Raw genomic sequence first — 16,040 nt, forward strand, 5'->3', positions numbered from 1 at the left:
GCGGGGGGGGACGCTGTGCTGGGGACGAGGTTATCCTTGACCCACGTCTGGCAACAGGTGCTGAAGATGCAGGCCAAGGGGTATGAAACCTACCAGGTGTTTGATCTGGGGAAATCCGGCTGGGCCAAGCTCTCTTCCTCCCACCCCCTCCAGCTTCGGCAGGAGAGGTCGGAAAGCAGCCCCCCTCTTCTGGAGCAGGGGCTGCGGCCAGGTGCACAGGCCCTGGGGGGCTGCGGGGTGATAGCTGAGGAGGGCAGGGCAGAGTCTGGGCTCTTCTCTCTCACGGCACCAGCGATCTCCATGGAGCTGTTGGCTGCGCCCTCAGCCAGCTGTTCTCCCGCGGGACTGGCTGGAACCACAGGCAAGACAAGGACACAGTGTTAGGGAGCCAGGCCAGTGCTGCTCCCCCGGCTTGGACCGGGGACAAGCCCCCACACTGAGCCATCTGGCAGGTGCGCGGGGCGGCGGGGAGCACAGGAAAAGCCCTACTATGGTCCTGCATGCAGCTGGGGAGGGGGAGACGTTCCCTGGCGTGACCTGGCCGAGTTCCCAGGCGGGGCTGGGAGGGGGGCCCCCAGGCTGAATCTCAGGGAAGCAGGGACCAGCCCCATCCCAGCTGGCAGGGGCTGCGGATGGGCTGCGAGATCCCCTTTGCTGGTGATGCTGAGTGCCCAGAACAGGGGCTAGCTGGGCTCACCCGGCTGCGGGGGCCAGTCGTCACGGCTGGTGCAGGCCTGACGGTGGCAGGGCTGGCTGCTGCCCTGTCCTCTGCAGCCATATGGGGGAGATCCTGCCACTGGGCTCTCTCCAGAGGGGGCCGTCCAGCGCTGTTCTCACCCCTGCTGTCCCTGGACCCAGAGCAGCTGGGACCTGCCCTGCTAACACCCGGCCGTGAAGCCAGCCTTCACTTCTAGCTCCACTCCCGCCACCCCCCATCCTTAGGACTAAAGGGATGTTCTCCTCCCCCCCGCCGACTCTGCTGTCTCATGGGAGCTCCCAGACTCTGAGCAGGCCCAGGGCAGCCACCTGCCTGTGGCCCAGCTCTGGGAGGCCAGCTGCAGAGTTCTTGCCCCACCCTGCAGTGGCCTGCCTCCTTCCCTCCCTGGGGACATCCACCTGGCATTGTACAGCCGGCTCCTGGGAGTCGGAGTTCCCAGCCTGTGCGTCTTCCCGGCATTGTAACCCGAAGTTCCCACCCGTCCTTACTGACTCGGCTCCGCAGCTCCAGCTGTGTCCACACTGCAAAACGGCAGGGCTTGGACTCCAGATCTGGTGGGCCTCGGGCTCTGACCCACCCCCTGGCAGAGTCCTCGGACCCAGGGCCTGATGGGTTTGTGTGTGGCTGGAAGGGGGCTCGGGTTCAGCCCTGACTCAGAGCCTGGTCTTAGAGAGCTGCTTGGGGTATGGGCAGGGAAGAGAAATTGCTTCAGCACTGTCAGAGGATCTATAGCTCCATTCACCCTGTGATCTCAAAGCACTTCTCAGCCCGAGTGCCCCATCCTGTTCCCACTGAAGTTAGTTGAGAGCAAGATCTGACCAGCTAATTCCTGTCAGGCAGGTTTTTGCCATGATCCCCAGAGGGGGAAACTGAGGCACGGAGCGGCATCGTGCTTGGCCGGGACTGCTGACTCCCAGGCTCTGCTCTGGCCTCTGAACAGCCCTATAGTGGGGAGAGGGGATTTCTCTTTGCCACAGTTAAAGCCAATAGCACTTGGCTCCCTGTTAGTGGTGTGAGCCTTTGACGGCTCAGCCGAGACGGGGTTTCTCTGGAGCATGTTCTGCTTCCTTCCCTCTGGATCACTGGGCAGGAGCCTGGAACCAGGCCCTAAAGGCTCATCCCCCAGCTGCTGTGTCCTGCCCCCAGCCCCCCCGTTGTGTGCATGGCACCTAACCGGGGTGTTGCCAATAGAGGGGCTGGGAATGGGCCGTGGGAGCTGACGGACTCCTCAAGAATGGGAGCCCTGGAGTTGGAGGTGCATGGAGTTCCCTGATCTCACTGGAGGTCGGTGAAGCAATGGTGGCTCTGGCCCTGGTCCTAGCCAGACGTCCCTGAGGCAGAAGAATGTGGAGAAGGCCCGTGGCGCAGCGTGAGGCTGATGGTGGTTGGGGGTTATTGGACATGTGGGACTTGCCTGGGGGAGAAGGGGGGATTCATGTGACTCAGCCACCCACTGGTCCTTCCTACAGCAGGTCATCCTCTGTGCACTCCCTGGTGGGCAATGGTTAGTTCGGGGTTGGACTAGGGGCCTCCCTTCTCAACCTCCGTCTCTTGGTTCGGCTGGGGCAGCCGAACCGTGCAGTGCAGAGCCCTGGCCGCAGGCAGAGATTCTGTGCGTGGCACCGTTTGGTAGGGTAGCGCCATCCGGCACTGTGTGCACCCAGAGAGCAGACATGGGCTCACATCGAAACCCTGGGGGCTCCTGGAGCTCTCGGAGGGCTAGTGCATGAGGCTGCAATGGGCTGATCTCAATGACTTCTGGGGGAGAGATTCGCACATTGACATAGGGTGTTTACAAACTGTTAATAGTGCTTTGCATGTGCCTATCACCAGGGTATCTGGGCCCATGAATGCCTTTCCTTGGAGGTTTCAGAGTAGCAGCCGTGTTAGTCTGTATTCGCAAAAAGAAAAGGAGGACTTGTGGCACCTTAGAGACTAACAAATTTATTAGAGCATAAGCTTTCGTGAACTACAGCTCACTTCATCGGATGCATTTGGTGGAAAAAACAGAGGGGAGATTGATATACACACAGAGAGAACATGAAACAATGGGTTTATCATACACCTTACAAAGTTATTTGAGCATCCTTGGAGGCAAGCTAATAACATGGCCTGCCAGTTGGGTTAGTAGCTTTCTCCTGATGGGGAAACTGAGGCATGCAGCCTTTTCCAAGGCCAAGCAGCATTTCTATGTCAGAGCCAGAAATAGAACCCAAGAGTCCTGGCTCCCAGTCATCTTGGCTTCTGAATAGCAGGGATCACAGTGTGAGGAGATGAGCTGGGCTGTGGTTCCGAGCCTGGCCAAAGCGAAAATAAACCCTCCGGGGAATGTGAACACTACGGCTCGGATATCCAGGTCGCCGCAAGCGGGCCGAGATTTTCCTTTCCTCGGTGCAGTCTGTGCGTGGGGGAGCAGGCTGGGGGGTGTCGTGGAGAGATGCACAGGGGAGGCTGTAGGCAGGGTGCCTTGTTGGAGGGCTAAGCAAGAGTGCAGGAGACTGAGGAGCTGTGTGAAATCCCGAGCCAGAGGCCCACCGGAAACAGCCTCTCCAGCCCGCAGTTAAATCTGACCTCTTGGCTGCTGATCAAAAAGTGTTCCCTGCAAATACCATCGAGTCTCTGTTCCAGCCAAGCTGGCGGCCGGGGAGAGAGGGTGGGAGCCAGCCACTGTGGACCGGAGCGGAGCGAGGGGGGTGGGCTCAAGGCAAACACACACACAAGCCGTGCAGTGTCCGGCCCGCGAAAGCAGGAACAGCCTCGCGGCTGCGGACAGGCTGCAGGGTCCACAGAGCTGGGCCACAGAGATCGGTGCCCCCGGGAGGATTCCAGTTTTTTGGACAGAGAAGCCTTTAAAGCACGGCTCAAAGGCTTGCTGATGTCTCGCAGCCCCTCTGCGCGGATGTCAGATACAGCCGTACCGTGACGCTGCGCTCCAGCCCGCCACTGTGGCTCCCCTGGGTTACCGATCCACCGTCTGAGTTTTACAGAGAAGCTGTCCCCACGCAGTGGAGCCGAGCATGTGTGCCAGCGGGGCCCTGGCAGACTGCCACCTACCTGGCATGGCACAGGGGCAGCGGGCTGGCCGGGGTGCCACAGAGAGCCCATGAGGGGCTGATCTGGGGTGACACCCACGCAAGTTCCCATGTGGTTCTCCTCTCGCCAGGCGGGATCCTTTTATTCTGTCTAGAGGTTGCAGCTGCACTCCCCAGGCTGAGCAGGGCACGTGGGGACGGCAGCCCCTCACCCAGCCCGGAGCTCCAGTCTGCCGCCAATACCGGCACTCGTGGAACCAGTGACAGCCGTGTAATGCCCGCGGCCCCAGTGGGAATCCTGGAAGGGCCCTTCTCCTTTGACCTGGTCTCCCTTGCGTCAGTGATTGGGGCATAGAGAATAGGGGTTCCCCGAGCCAACAGCCCCGTTCCAATCGGTGCCCGGCGTGGCGGAGGAGAGATGCGTCGCTTCGAGGTGCTGCGCCGCTCCTTCCCGTTCCTGGCCCGCTTCCGGGTCTATCGCGTAAGTCGATTTCGGCTCGGTTCCCACGGGTGAGCCCCCCAACGCGTCGGATCTGCATCCATCCCCTTCATCCCAGGGCTGCTGTGTCCTGGCTGCTGCATGTCATGGAGTGTGAGCCGAGCCTTGGGGGGCTGCGGGTGGCGTGGCAGGGTTTTGCTGGGGGGGGGGGCTGTGGTTGGGATGGCACACAGCACTGCCTGGCCCACCTGGTCCGACGCCGCCCAGAGCCCTAGCCCCTCCTCCTCACAGGGGCAGAGCTCGGACGCCCCACACCTGACTCTACTGGCTGCAGGGAGCCCTGCACCATCCTTGGGGCTCCCTACTCCATGTGTCCCTTGCACCTCATCATATGTGTTGGGCTATGCCCCAGCTTGGCAATGGGGTGACTGCCCCCCCCTCCACGGGAGCTGGGACACTCCGGCCGTGCCCTGGCTGGCTGCCGGCCGCACCCACCCTCCGTATTTTTAGACCAGACTATACTGCGGGGAATTTTAATTGTTGGCTGTAACCCAAGAGCTCCGAAGACAGAGCCCCAGCCCCAGACTGTGTCTGTGGATGGCAGGGGAAGGGGGGGCTGTGTTAGGGGGCTCAGATTGGCTTGGAGTGACACCTCCCAGATTGGAGGTGCTGCAAACAGAGTTGGGAGGGTCCTGGAAGGGGGGCGAAGAGCTGGGTGCCACTGGAGGGGAGGGAGGGAGCACCCTGTCTTCTGCTTCTCGATCATTGTATGGCCCAGCCCCCCATGGTGCCAGGCACTGCATAGACCCAGGTGGGCCCTGCCCCGAAGACCTTACAGCAGGAGGCCGTGGCCACAGCGCTGCATGTGCCCAGAGGAGGGGTTCTCCTGGCAGCACGGGTTGTCCGAGGTTGGTGGAAGAGCTCAGCTGGGGAGCCAGGAGACGCAGTCAGCCGGGTCGTAGCATCTCTGCAGGGCAGCGTGTCCGGGGGTGGCATGAAGGGCAGTGCAGGTGGGAGGCACATGTCTGGAAATGGAACAAGTGGGCGAAGGAGACTGAACAGGGCAGATCTGCAGTGGGGGCCGTCAGTGGTTGAAGAGCTCTGCCCAGCATGGTGACTGCAGGGCAGCTGAGCTCTGGGGCTATAGGGGCCCATGGGTGTGGGGTGCAAAGGGATCCCTGCCTCTTTTCTGCTTGCTCTACCCAGGGGCAGCCCCGATGGCTTGGCTCAGGCTGGGCTGGTGCTTTTCTGGTTTGCCATGTCGTTTCTGGAGCAGATGTCAGGGTGCGTGGGGTACGGACAGGAGCATCGGGGAGACAGTCCAAACCTCCAGGGGCAGTAGCAGGTTTCCACTCCAAACATTAGGGAACCGTCCCCTCCGGGAGCTCAGGGCCCCTGCAGAGCCAGCCTGGGATCACCCCCCTCTGGGAGTCGGCCCCCGAGGGGTCTCATCGCTGCTGGGTGCGGATCAGCACAGCCGTGCTGCCAAAGTGGATAGGGAAGGGGTGCCCACCTGGGCGCTGCCCTGGGCCTGGCCTGTGATGGCCTTGGGTGGAGCAGGATGCCAGGGGGATTTTGTCCCCCTCAGTAAACACAAAGGTGTGGCACCACCCATGAGCCATGTCCCTGCATAGCCTCATGGGCAGTGCCAGCCTTTCCTGCCGCTCAGTACGGGGGGCAGACGCTCTGCTTGTGAGGCAGAGCTGGCAGCCAGATGGGAGAACTGGAGCTGGCTGTGGACACACGCCGCCAGGGATGGACAGACAGATAGGCCCAGGGACATGCTGGCTTTGAGGGGAAGCCAGAACCTGTCTATGGAGCAGGGCGCGTGGAACGTCCATGCCCATGTGCCCAGGCCCCACTGGTCGGAGGGCCAGGATCGGAGTGGGAGGGGGGCACATGCTCTGTTTTATAACCCAGACCTGCCATCTCCAGTTTCCATCCCAAACATGGACATGGGAAGCAGATCCACCCGTGCCTTGGCTGGCGTGCCGTGCCTCAGCGGTGCCAGGGGGTGCTGAGCCCTGGTGGGCGGCAGGGTGAAAGCCTGGCATCCCTGCCAGCTGAAGTGGCCTAACGCAGCTATGCTTTTATCCCTCTCTGTGCTATTGATAACCAGGAGCTTTGCTCGGAAGGCAGGGGGGTGACGCTGATGGCCACCATCTGGCCGCTGGGGAGGGCAGCAAAACCTCCTGGCCCCTCCCCAGCTGCTCTGCCCACTCGCACCCCAACGGCCGGGGTCAGGAGCTGATGGCAGGTCAGCACAAGCTGCAGCTTGTTTGAAATGCTGCCAGCTGCGTGCCCTGCCTCTCCACCACCCTCCATGAACCCTGGGACTCCAGGATTTCAAACCAGGTGCCCCCCCCCCACTTCGGGGGAGCTCCGTGCGCTGCAGGGGGCACAGACTGACGCTGCTGCTGTGCCAGCGGCTGGCCTGGCAAGCTCTGTGCCAGTCCAGAGCAGCTCCACCACCTGAGCTGTCCCCGTAAGCACACGTCTCAGCCAGGGTTCCCCTCTCCCGGGCATTGCCCATGGGCACGGGGCCTTTGCTGCCGGGGCAGTGGAGCCTGGCCCATGGCGGCGGGGGGAAATGGGGAGGGGGAATGCAGCAGCTCCCAGCCTGCACTGCTGCATCTGATCTGTGTGCCCTGCAGACGAGGAGCGTGGCACAGAGAGCAAAGACCCACTCCCTGGCTGATGTATGGCGGGGAGACGGGGCTCCCATTGGTTCCTGGTGGGGAGCATGGGGCAGGGCTGGCCTGTCCTCTCTGCACCCAGGAGGCGAGCGGCTCGTTATTCTCTAGCGCTAGGTCTCCGGGCTGCTCTCGTGGGCACCTGCCTGGGAACGACGGAGCAGCCTCTCATACCCTTGTGGATGGCACCCATCGTGCCCGGGGTCCCAGCCAGGGTGGGGACTGATGGGCTGGGCGCTGCAGGGCCGAGGACAGGGATTTCCCCGGGCAGCAAAGTCCCCTGGGGAGTCATGGGGTTTAGTTCTGGAGTGAAATCTCCCCCAGATGCCAGGCGCTGCCTGGGCACCGGGCACATGGGGCTGGCAGGAGGAGAGGGCCTTGGTCTGCCAAGTCAGATCCCAGTGGCGGAGAAGCCGAGCCAAGCCGAGCCACCAGCTGGGGTGAAGGAGGCTGCCGGGAAGGGGGCTGTCATATGGCTCCTTGTTATGTCTTGCTGAGTGGTGAGGGGGGCCAGCTGGCAGTGCTCCTCCATAGCCCACCCAGCAGCTGCTGGCACCTCGTGCAGCCCCCTGCAGGCAGTGGGGTGCCCTGGTACCTCTGAAGGCCTCGTGAATCCGCAGATCCCCTCTCCTTGTCTGTCCCAGGCTCTGCTTCGACCTCGGCAGCCCAGTCGCACTGGGACAGCCCTGCTGGCTCTGGGGTGGATGCTGTCCCTGGCCAAGGCGATGGCCAAAGTCTCACTGGCTTCTCCAGGAGCAAAATCTGGTCCCCGGGAATTTCTGTCCCCCTGGCTCTGCCCATCCTGGTTGTGGCAGGGTGCGTAGTACGGCCAAGTGTGCCCATCCCTGGCTGCTCAGCGACGTGGCTGCTGCCGCTATGACCAGGCCATGGCCACTGCTTCAGCTGGCACCGCAACGGAGACTCTCCAGTCACTATTAGCCGTACAGAGCTTGGGACACCCGCTGAGCAGTACATCCCACGCTAGTGATGCCTCCATCTGGGGCCCAGCTAGCCGTTCAGGGGAGACAGGTTCCCCGGCCGGCGTGTGCTGAGACAAGGCAGTTGGTGCCCTGAGCCACAGGCTGCCCCCTAACCCTGCTCTCTGGTCTCTGCAGACGCTGCCCTGTAGCATGGAGTCAGACGAGGGCACAGACTGGCTCCTGGAGCTCCTGACCGAGGTGCAGCTGCAGCAGTACTTCCTGCGCATCCGCGATGACCTCAACGTCACCCGCCTCTCGCACTTCGAGTACGTCAAAAATGAGGATCTGGAGAAGATCGGCATGGGGCGGCCTGGTGCGTATGACCTCTGACTTACTCCCAATCCCCCTTGCTGCTCCTCCCTCACCTGCAATCAGCGCTACATCTGTCTCTGCTGGTCCCCCCCTGCACCTGCAATCAGCGCTGTATCTATCTCTGCTGGTCCCCCGCCCAACATGCAATCAGCGCTGTATCTATCTCTGCTGGTCCCCCGCCCAACGTGCAATCAGCGCTGTATCTATCTCTGCTGGTCCCCCGCCCAACGTGCAATCAGCGCTGCATCTGTCTCTGCTGGTCCCCCGCCCAACGTGCAATCAGCACTGCATCTGTCTCTGCTGGTCCCCCCCTGCACCTGCAATCAGCGCTGTATCTATCTCTGCTGGTCCCCCGCCCAACATGCAATCAGCGCTGTATCTATCTCTGCTGGTCCCCCGCCCAACGTGCAATCAGCGCTGTATCTATCTCTGCTGGTCCCCCGCCCAACGTGCAATCAGCGCTGCATCTGTCTCTGCTGGTCCCCCGCCCAACGTGCAATCAGCGCTGCATCTGTCTCTGCTGGTCCCCCGCCCAACGTGCAATCAGCACTGCATCTGTCTCTGCTGGTCCCCCCCTGCACCTGCAATCAGCGCTGTATCTATCTCTGCTGGTCCCCCGCCCAACATGCAATCAGCGCTGCATCTATCTCTGCTGGTCCCCCGCCCAACGTGCAATCAGCGCTGTATCTATCTCTGCTGGTCCCCCGCCCAACGTGCAATCAGCGCTGCATCTGTCTCTGCTGGTCCCCCGCCCAACGTGCAATCAGCGCTGTATCTATCTCTGCTGGTCCCCCGCCCAACGTGCAATCAGCGCTGCATCTGTCTCTGCTGGTCCCCCCCTGCACCTGCAATCAATGCTGTATCTCTCTCTGCTAGTGTTCCCCTCCCCCCCCCATCCCAGATCACATGGCTTTGTTGTTGGAGTTCCAGGTTTGTTGTTGTAGGGTTAACACCTCTCCAGCAGGGCTCCCGATCCTCCAGAAAGTCCTGCTGGGCTCCCTCTCAGGGGTCTGGCTGTCCTTGTTACCCACACAAAATTCTCTGTTACTCACACACTCAAGGGTACCCACCTTTACCCAGTTCCTAGGGCTCAAGGCGTAACCCTCTTAATTAGGCATCCCCACCCTTTCTCAGTTCCTAGGGCTCCAAGAGAAAAGCACCTAACTTTACCCCTCCGTGGGCTCCAGGCTCTACTCCTCTGTGGGCTCTGGGCAAACGCCCTTTCCCTGTGGACTCAGGGCGTAATCTTTTGCAGGTTTACAGGGTCTTTTACCAGTGAAAGAGTCTTACACAATGATATCCTACATAACCTCTATTTATTAACAATCACCAAAAACAGACTGCACACGCTATGCACAGTGCTCACCACTCTCAATAAGACAGATGAACTTTTCTGGATGGCCAGTCACAGGTCCATCTGGGTCGCTCCAGTTTCTGCACGGTGTCATTGGCAGAGTGTTGAGGTCTGGCTGTTCTGATCTTTGAGGCTGTGTCCTGGAGTTGGTTCCAAAAAATTTCCTTTTGGACCCCAGTTTATATAGGGAAATTTGAGTCCTTTTTAGCTATACCTTAACCAATCATTATACTCAAATTTTACTAACCAATCCTAACATAATGTAACAACATTTTCTAACCAATCCTATGCCACCACCTTAATTAATTTACACCTAATACAATTAATTATGTAAGAGACAGAAACAATTAAAGAACCAGACAGAATACAGACAAACAATAGAGAAGTGGGGACCATAATGACAAAACAATAAAGAAATGAGGATTTCACAACCACAACTATTGATAAGTGATTTCTTGACAGACAGGATGCTATCAAACTACGTTTTCTTTAATCATCTTAAGATCTGTTTCTTTATCTGGTGATAGTAGGTGCCATTAGGACAGGATCTCCTTCTTAACAGCCTGGTATTACATTGTTTTAATATAATTTCGATGGAATGTGAGGATGTGACTTCCTGCTTCTTAGCTAATGGCTGCTCTTTTAATCTGGCTGCAGACGAAGGCCTTATCCTTACATCCTGGGGTGGGGTGGAGGCAGATTCCCTCTGGAGCTGGTGGAGGGGTGCCGCAGGAGGGAGCAGGATGAGCTCTGTGACCATCCTTTTGTCTCTGCAGGCCAGCGGCGGCTGTGGGAAGCCGTGAAGCGCAGGAAAGCCATATGCAAGCGCAAGTCGTGGATGAGCAAGGTAACCCCTGGGAAGGGGCATCCCGGGACACCAGGCTGAGCGGGATGTAAAGCGGGGAGCTGGCGCAGCAGCCTGGTGCCATGGGGGCATTGGGCCATTCACGGGTGAGAGCCCTGGCATCAGCAGCTCCATTTCACAGATGGAGTAACGCAGAGCGGCCGCAGGACTGGCCTGAGGCTGCAGAGAGTGCCCTAGACACACCGGCACAGCCCTGCTGGGCACAGGGCAGTGAAGGCTGGAATTTGGTCCGGTGGCTTTAGATGCCCAGCGGCGTCACCATCTGCTGCCTCCCACAGCCCTCGCCACTGTCTGTGTCCCTGCTTTGAGGGGTAGGGAAGCTCCTCACGCCCGCTCACCCTGAACCAGGCTCTCTGCGGGATCCCCAGAGGGGAACAGCCTGGGCTAGGGTTGCCAATTTTGGTGGGACGAATTCCTGGAGATTTCATCACATGACAATGACTGGGGCCAGGAGGCGTTCTGCCAATTGCTGGAGAGCAGGGGAAAGAAGTGGGCGGCAGAGAGCCTGCTGGGAAATGTAGTCCTGCCATTATCTGTGGTGCCACACAGCTGGCCGGAAGCGGGGCCTGCGTCTCCAGGGGGGAATCCTGCGTGGGAGGAGGGGGCCAGTTCTAGGAAAATGGAGCTCTGGGCCAGGGCTCTGTGACGTGCCCCAAGCCCTCCAAGTGCACGGGCTGTGCTGGGAGCTCATTTCCCAGCCCTGGTATTAGCTCTGGAAGAAGTGGGTGGCTGAGAGAAATTGACAGAGGCTGCAGGGTCCTTTGATCGCGAGGCGGTGGATTGCAGTAACCGGGCACGAGGGCAGTGACTGGCTGCCCCACAGAGTGCACGGGGCACCCTGTGGGGTGCGGGTCGGAGGGTCAGTTCACTGGCTGGCTGGCTGTTTGTGGGAGCTGGCTGGCTGGGGCTGGCTCTGGCGTGCCCCGCTGCTGTCTGGGTGACGGCATTCTGTCAGGGGTGGTTTGTGTCACTGAGCGTTGGTGAGTGCCCCTCTGCCCGAGGGGCAGGCAGGAAATTCCTTCCCCCGGTGATCAGTCTGTGCCCCCAGAAGCCAATTAAGTGTTTAAGTAGCTGAATATGCATCACTGCCCGGTGCTGCATGCACACGGTGCCCTGGAGAGTCCCCTCAGGGTGCAGCGAGTCTGTCGTCTCCCAAGGGGTGCGCTCTGGTGCCAGCCACGTGAGATTGGGGGGCCCAAGGGTGCTGCCCCCTGACTCAAATGGGTGTCTCAGCCAGCGCTCTGCCCGGTCTCCATCCACGCTGCTCGTGGCCTGCACCCTGCTTTTGTTCCTACCGACACGTCCATGGCACTGGCGCGGTGCCAGGGCTCTGCTAAATGCACCCAGGGCGGTGGTCCCTGTCATGGAGAGCTGGGTCTCAAGCCAAGATGATGGACACAGACCAGAGGAGGACACAGTAGGGTCAGCAGCATGGGACCGAGGGGTAGGAAGTGTTCTGGGGCCATCCGGAGCACGAAGCCTGGCATTGGCTCCGTGGTAAGTGCTGGGCTGGCACCCATTCAGCAGTAGCACAGGCTGTCAATAGGGAAATGCAGCCACCTCTGGGGCAGAGAGTGGCAGCTGTGTATCAGCACCCAGCAGCATTTGGGGCAATCAGCGCGATGGGGGCTGTCTCAGCCAGAGCGCCCGGCCAGGGCTCATCTGAAAGAGGGCATCTCCTCACACCCCCCCGGGGATCTGGGCTTCGTACTAGCTTGGAGGCGGCAGCGCCCCCTGCTGAGTCATTCATGCCGCTCCCTGGGGCCAGCACCCCCCAGTGCCACAATGGGGCACTGACTCGGGTGGGAGAGCGCCCCCTGCTGGGGCACTGCAGCACAACACCCCAGCTCAGCACAGGGTCAGCATTGACTCCAGCTGACATGCTGTCTTCCTTTTCCTGTCCCAAACTGCTGGGAAGCTTTGCTGTGTGTGCTGTTCAACGGCTGCCGCGCTCCACCCCAGAGGCAGCTGCATTGGTGGGCTCAGAAGGGCAACGGCAGGTGAAGTGCCATGGATTCGTGGGTGAGGGGCACTAGACAACAGCTGCCAAGGACAGAGCTAGAGAAGTGCTTGGAGCTGCCCTGGCCTTTGCCTCCCGCGAGGGCTTTGGTGCGATGCCACTCCGGAGGTGTTAGTAGCTTAGTCAGACCTGACAGCCGCAGGCCTGGGCGTGCGCTTCGGGGCTGGAGCAGGCTGCTGGGTCTGTTTGTACTGCTGTCTCCCATTCCTCTGGGCTGTCCTGTCCCATAGCAGGCTCTGACCCTGCCCCAGGGCCCAGCCCGGTGCTGTCCTGGGACCTGACACCTCTGGGCTGGCTCTGCCCACGCACCAGCCTGGGCTGCCTTTCCCTCCCGCAGCGTGCTAGCCCTCGACTCCCATTACAAAGACAGGTCAGTGCCGCTGTTACAGATGGGGGACAGAGCGGGGCTGTGAGTCGGAGCTGGAGGTAGAACTGAGGACTCCGGACCCTCCCAATCCTCTGCTCTGACTACACAAAGGTGCTGCCCTAAACCCTCCTCCCACCGTGGGCTCTGCACTCACTGATGTCGGGGCCAGAGGCAGGTGTGCGTAGAGGGGCTGCCTGATGTTGGCAGAATCACGGGGCGTTGACTGGTGGTGTCTCTCCACCCCCAAGTCCACATGCCTGTGACCCACACCTCTGCCTGTCTGTCTGTCCAGGTGTTCAGCGGGAAACGCCCCGAGGCAGAGTTCCCACTCCAGCCCCAGCCCCCCTTCCCCAAGCTCTCCAGCCCGTCGCCCGCCGAGGAGGGACAGCAGGCCCTGACCTGCCTAATCAGCGAGAGGGACCTGATGCTCTTCGAGAAGCTGGGCGACGGCTCCTTTGGCGTGGTGCGGCGCGGCGAGTGGGGCACGCCCACTGGCAAGACGGTAAGGGACCTGGAGCATGCCAGAGTGAGCCCAGCACACGGCCCGAGGGGCTGCGTGATCCCAGCAGGAAATGGGGCTAACTCAGGTTTGCCTGGCTGAGGACCTTCGCCGGGCTGAGGCAGCGAATCCAGGCTGGTCAGTTTCCCCGTCGGCATCGAGTTGGGATCCCAGCACCACTGTCCACCCCCACCAGCCCCTGAATCTGCAGATGGCTCTGCCCCCGCTAGGGCGCCCACCCCCTGGGTGCCAGGCACTGCCCAACACCGTTCCTCATGCCTGGCCCGGGACGGTCAGTCTCCTGGCCCACACAGCCTCTGCCTTCCACTCTGGATCTGTCCCTGTTGTCACCCGGGGCCATGTGGACCTAGAGACTGGACCAGGACCACTAATTCCTTTCATGCAGGGCCTGCCTTTGAGTCTCCCAGCCTGAGGCAGTGCTGGTGCCAATATTCTTTGCAACCAGTGCCACCCCCTTCCCCATCGCTCCCATGCCTGAGGTGTGGCAGGGGGGCTTGGGGGACTGTGTGAATGCCTGCCTGAATCCCCTGCATGCCTGCCGCTACGGCCTACCCCAGAGGTGAGCAAATTGATCCCCTGGGGTGGGAGCTGCCGCAGGGACCTCACTGGCCCGTGTTTTCCCACAGCTCACCGTGGCTGTGAAGTGTCTCAAGACGGATGTGCTGAGCCAGCCGGAGGCGCTGGACGACTTCATCCGGGAGGTGAATGCCATGCACTCTCTGGACCACTGCAACCTGATCCGGCTCTACGGCGTGGTGCTCTCGCCCCCCATGAAGATGGTGAGTGTGAGAGCATGAGGGGGCATTCACCCCCCCGGGCGGCCCCGCCCCAAGGGAATGGCTGGAGGGGCAACTGCCTCTCTGGTGCTAAGGGCTGGCTCCTCCAGGCAGGATGGACCCCCAGGCCTGGCGCATGGCTATGTGGGCGCAGAGCCCTGTGGCAGCATGAGGCAGGGACAGACCCCCCCAGGCCTGGGGAGTAGCTGTGTGGGCACAGAGCCATATGGCACTGTGGGGCAGGAACAGACCTCCAGGCCGTGGCTGTGTGGGCCCAGAGCCCTGTGGCACCATGGGGCAGGGATAGACTGGCGTGTGGCTATGTGGGTGCAGAGCCCCGTGGCACCACAGGAATGGAGCCCATCCCCATGGATTGCCCCCCATCCCGCTCTCCGTGGCTGGGGCCTGACTCAACCCCTCTGCCCCCATTTGCCCAGGTGACGGAGCTGGCCCCGCTGGGCTCCCTGCTGGACCGGCTACGGAAGAACCAGGGCCATTTCCTCATCTCCACACTGTGCCAGTACGCCATCCAGATTGCCAAGGGCATGGCCTACCTGGAGTCCAAGCGCTTCATCCACCGCGACCTGGCTGCCCGCAACATCCTGCTGGCCTCCAACAACCTGGTCAAGATCGGCGACTTTGGGCTCATGCGGGCGCTGCCCAAGAACGACGACCACTATGTCATGCAGGAGCACCGCAAGGTGCCCTTCGCCTGGTGAGCCCCAGCCATGTGCATTTCTCTTGCAGCACCCCCCCCCCTGCCAGCTCGCCTGCCCACAGAACGCAGCTCAGTGCCTGGGGCCTGTTGTCTGTGCCCCCACGCCTCCTTGTCCCTCCATCTGGGTGTCCTGCCAGCCCCCTTCCACGGAGAGGGAAGTGGCTTCCAGGGGGGCAGCTGGCTTGGCTGGCCCTCGGCCCCTGTGTGGGGGGACCCCAGAGGGCTGGAGCTGAGCGGGGAGCCCCATTCTGCCAGGCTGGATGGGGCTGCCTGCGGGGGCGTCAGTAACTCTGCCAGCGCTTCTCCGCAGGTGTGCCCCGGAGAGCCTGAAGACGCGCACCTTCTCGCACGCCAGCGACACCTGGATGTTCGGGGTTACCCTCTGGGAAATGTTCACCTACGGGCAGGAGCCATGGGTCGGCCTCAGCGGCAGCCAGGTACCTAGCACAGCCCCACGCTGCGTACCCTGGGGCCTGCACTCTTGGGCCTGGCCCCTCTGGGGAGGGGAGATGCCCTCTGCCCCCCGCATATGGGGATTCCTGCCTCTGGCCCAGACAGCATCGCTCGGGCCCAGCTGGCATCACTGAGCTGTGGCCCCCCAGTGCCGTTCCCGGCAGAGCAGGAGGGAGGGGCTGTCGCAGAGCAGGCAGGCGTTGGGGCCTGGGGATCCCAGGGAGTTTTTTCAGGGACTCCTCTCTCCTGGTGGCGCACACACTGCACCCCTGCTAGCCCAGCCCTGGGCTTCCCACACCCAGCTCTGCCGGTGCCCCTCACTCCTGAACTGCAGCCCCCTGCTAGCCCAGCCCTGGCCCTTCTTCATCAGAGATCTCTGAAATAGGAATGGGCTGAGACCTTCCCGATGGATTTTGGCTTGGAAGCTAGGACAGGATTTGAACGGGGTCTTCAGACTTGGGGGCAAGCATGTTGGCCCCGATGCCCCTGGGCAGGGAGGAGTGTTGGGGTTAGACCCCTCAGTTCTGATGGCTGGCGCCTGCCCCTGGCCCACCCTCTTCAACTCCCAGGTGCCCGCGCCCTGGCCTGTCCCAGGGGCACCCTTCAAGCCAGGCAGTTTGATTCCTGCTTTCGCTGATGGGTTGGTGCCTGTCAGTCGCGCTAGAAGGGGACTCTGTGCCCCCCACCTGACCCAGCCAGCCTGTGTCCATCCCCGAGGCTAATCCTTGCAGCTCGCCCAGCAGGATTCCTCATTCCTCGCTGATAGGGAGGGCCGGGCCTCCATCCCCTCGGC

The 16,040-nt window shown here is 61.4% G+C and overlaps 1 protein-coding gene across 11 annotated transcripts in view; it reads left to right on the forward strand.

Moving 5' to 3' along the window:
* The window catches only part of TNK2 (tyrosine kinase non receptor 2), a 56,534-nt gene that overhangs the window by 19,414 nt on the left and 21,080 nt on the right, over positions 1–16,040 (forward strand). For 5 of the 11 annotated variants that reach the window (XM_043492355.1, XM_043492354.1, XM_043492352.1 and 2 more), the window contains exons 2-7: positions 7,998–8,175; positions 10,305–10,375; positions 13,073–13,282; positions 13,927–14,079; positions 14,514–14,791; positions 15,105–15,231. In XM_043492355.1, coding sequence (XP_043348290.1) covers positions 8,013–8,175; positions 10,305–10,375; positions 13,073–13,282; positions 13,927–14,079; positions 14,514–14,791; positions 15,105–15,231 — 1,002 coding nt within the window. In that variant the 5' untranslated portion in view covers positions 7,998–8,012. Of the gene's footprint in view, positions 1–3,416; positions 4,232–7,997; positions 8,176–10,304; positions 10,376–13,072; positions 13,283–13,926; positions 14,080–14,513; positions 14,792–15,104; positions 15,232–16,040 lie in introns of those variants that run through there. The other 6 variants (XM_038417322.2, XM_043492351.1, XM_043492348.1 and 3 more) reach the window with 5 other exon arrangements.

Source organism: Dermochelys coriacea, chromosome 9 (genome assembly GCF_009764565.3).
Source record: "Dermochelys coriacea isolate rDerCor1 chromosome 9, rDerCor1.pri.v4, whole genome shotgun sequence".
Taxonomy (NCBI): Eukaryota; Metazoa; Chordata; order Testudines; family Dermochelyidae; genus Dermochelys; species Dermochelys coriacea.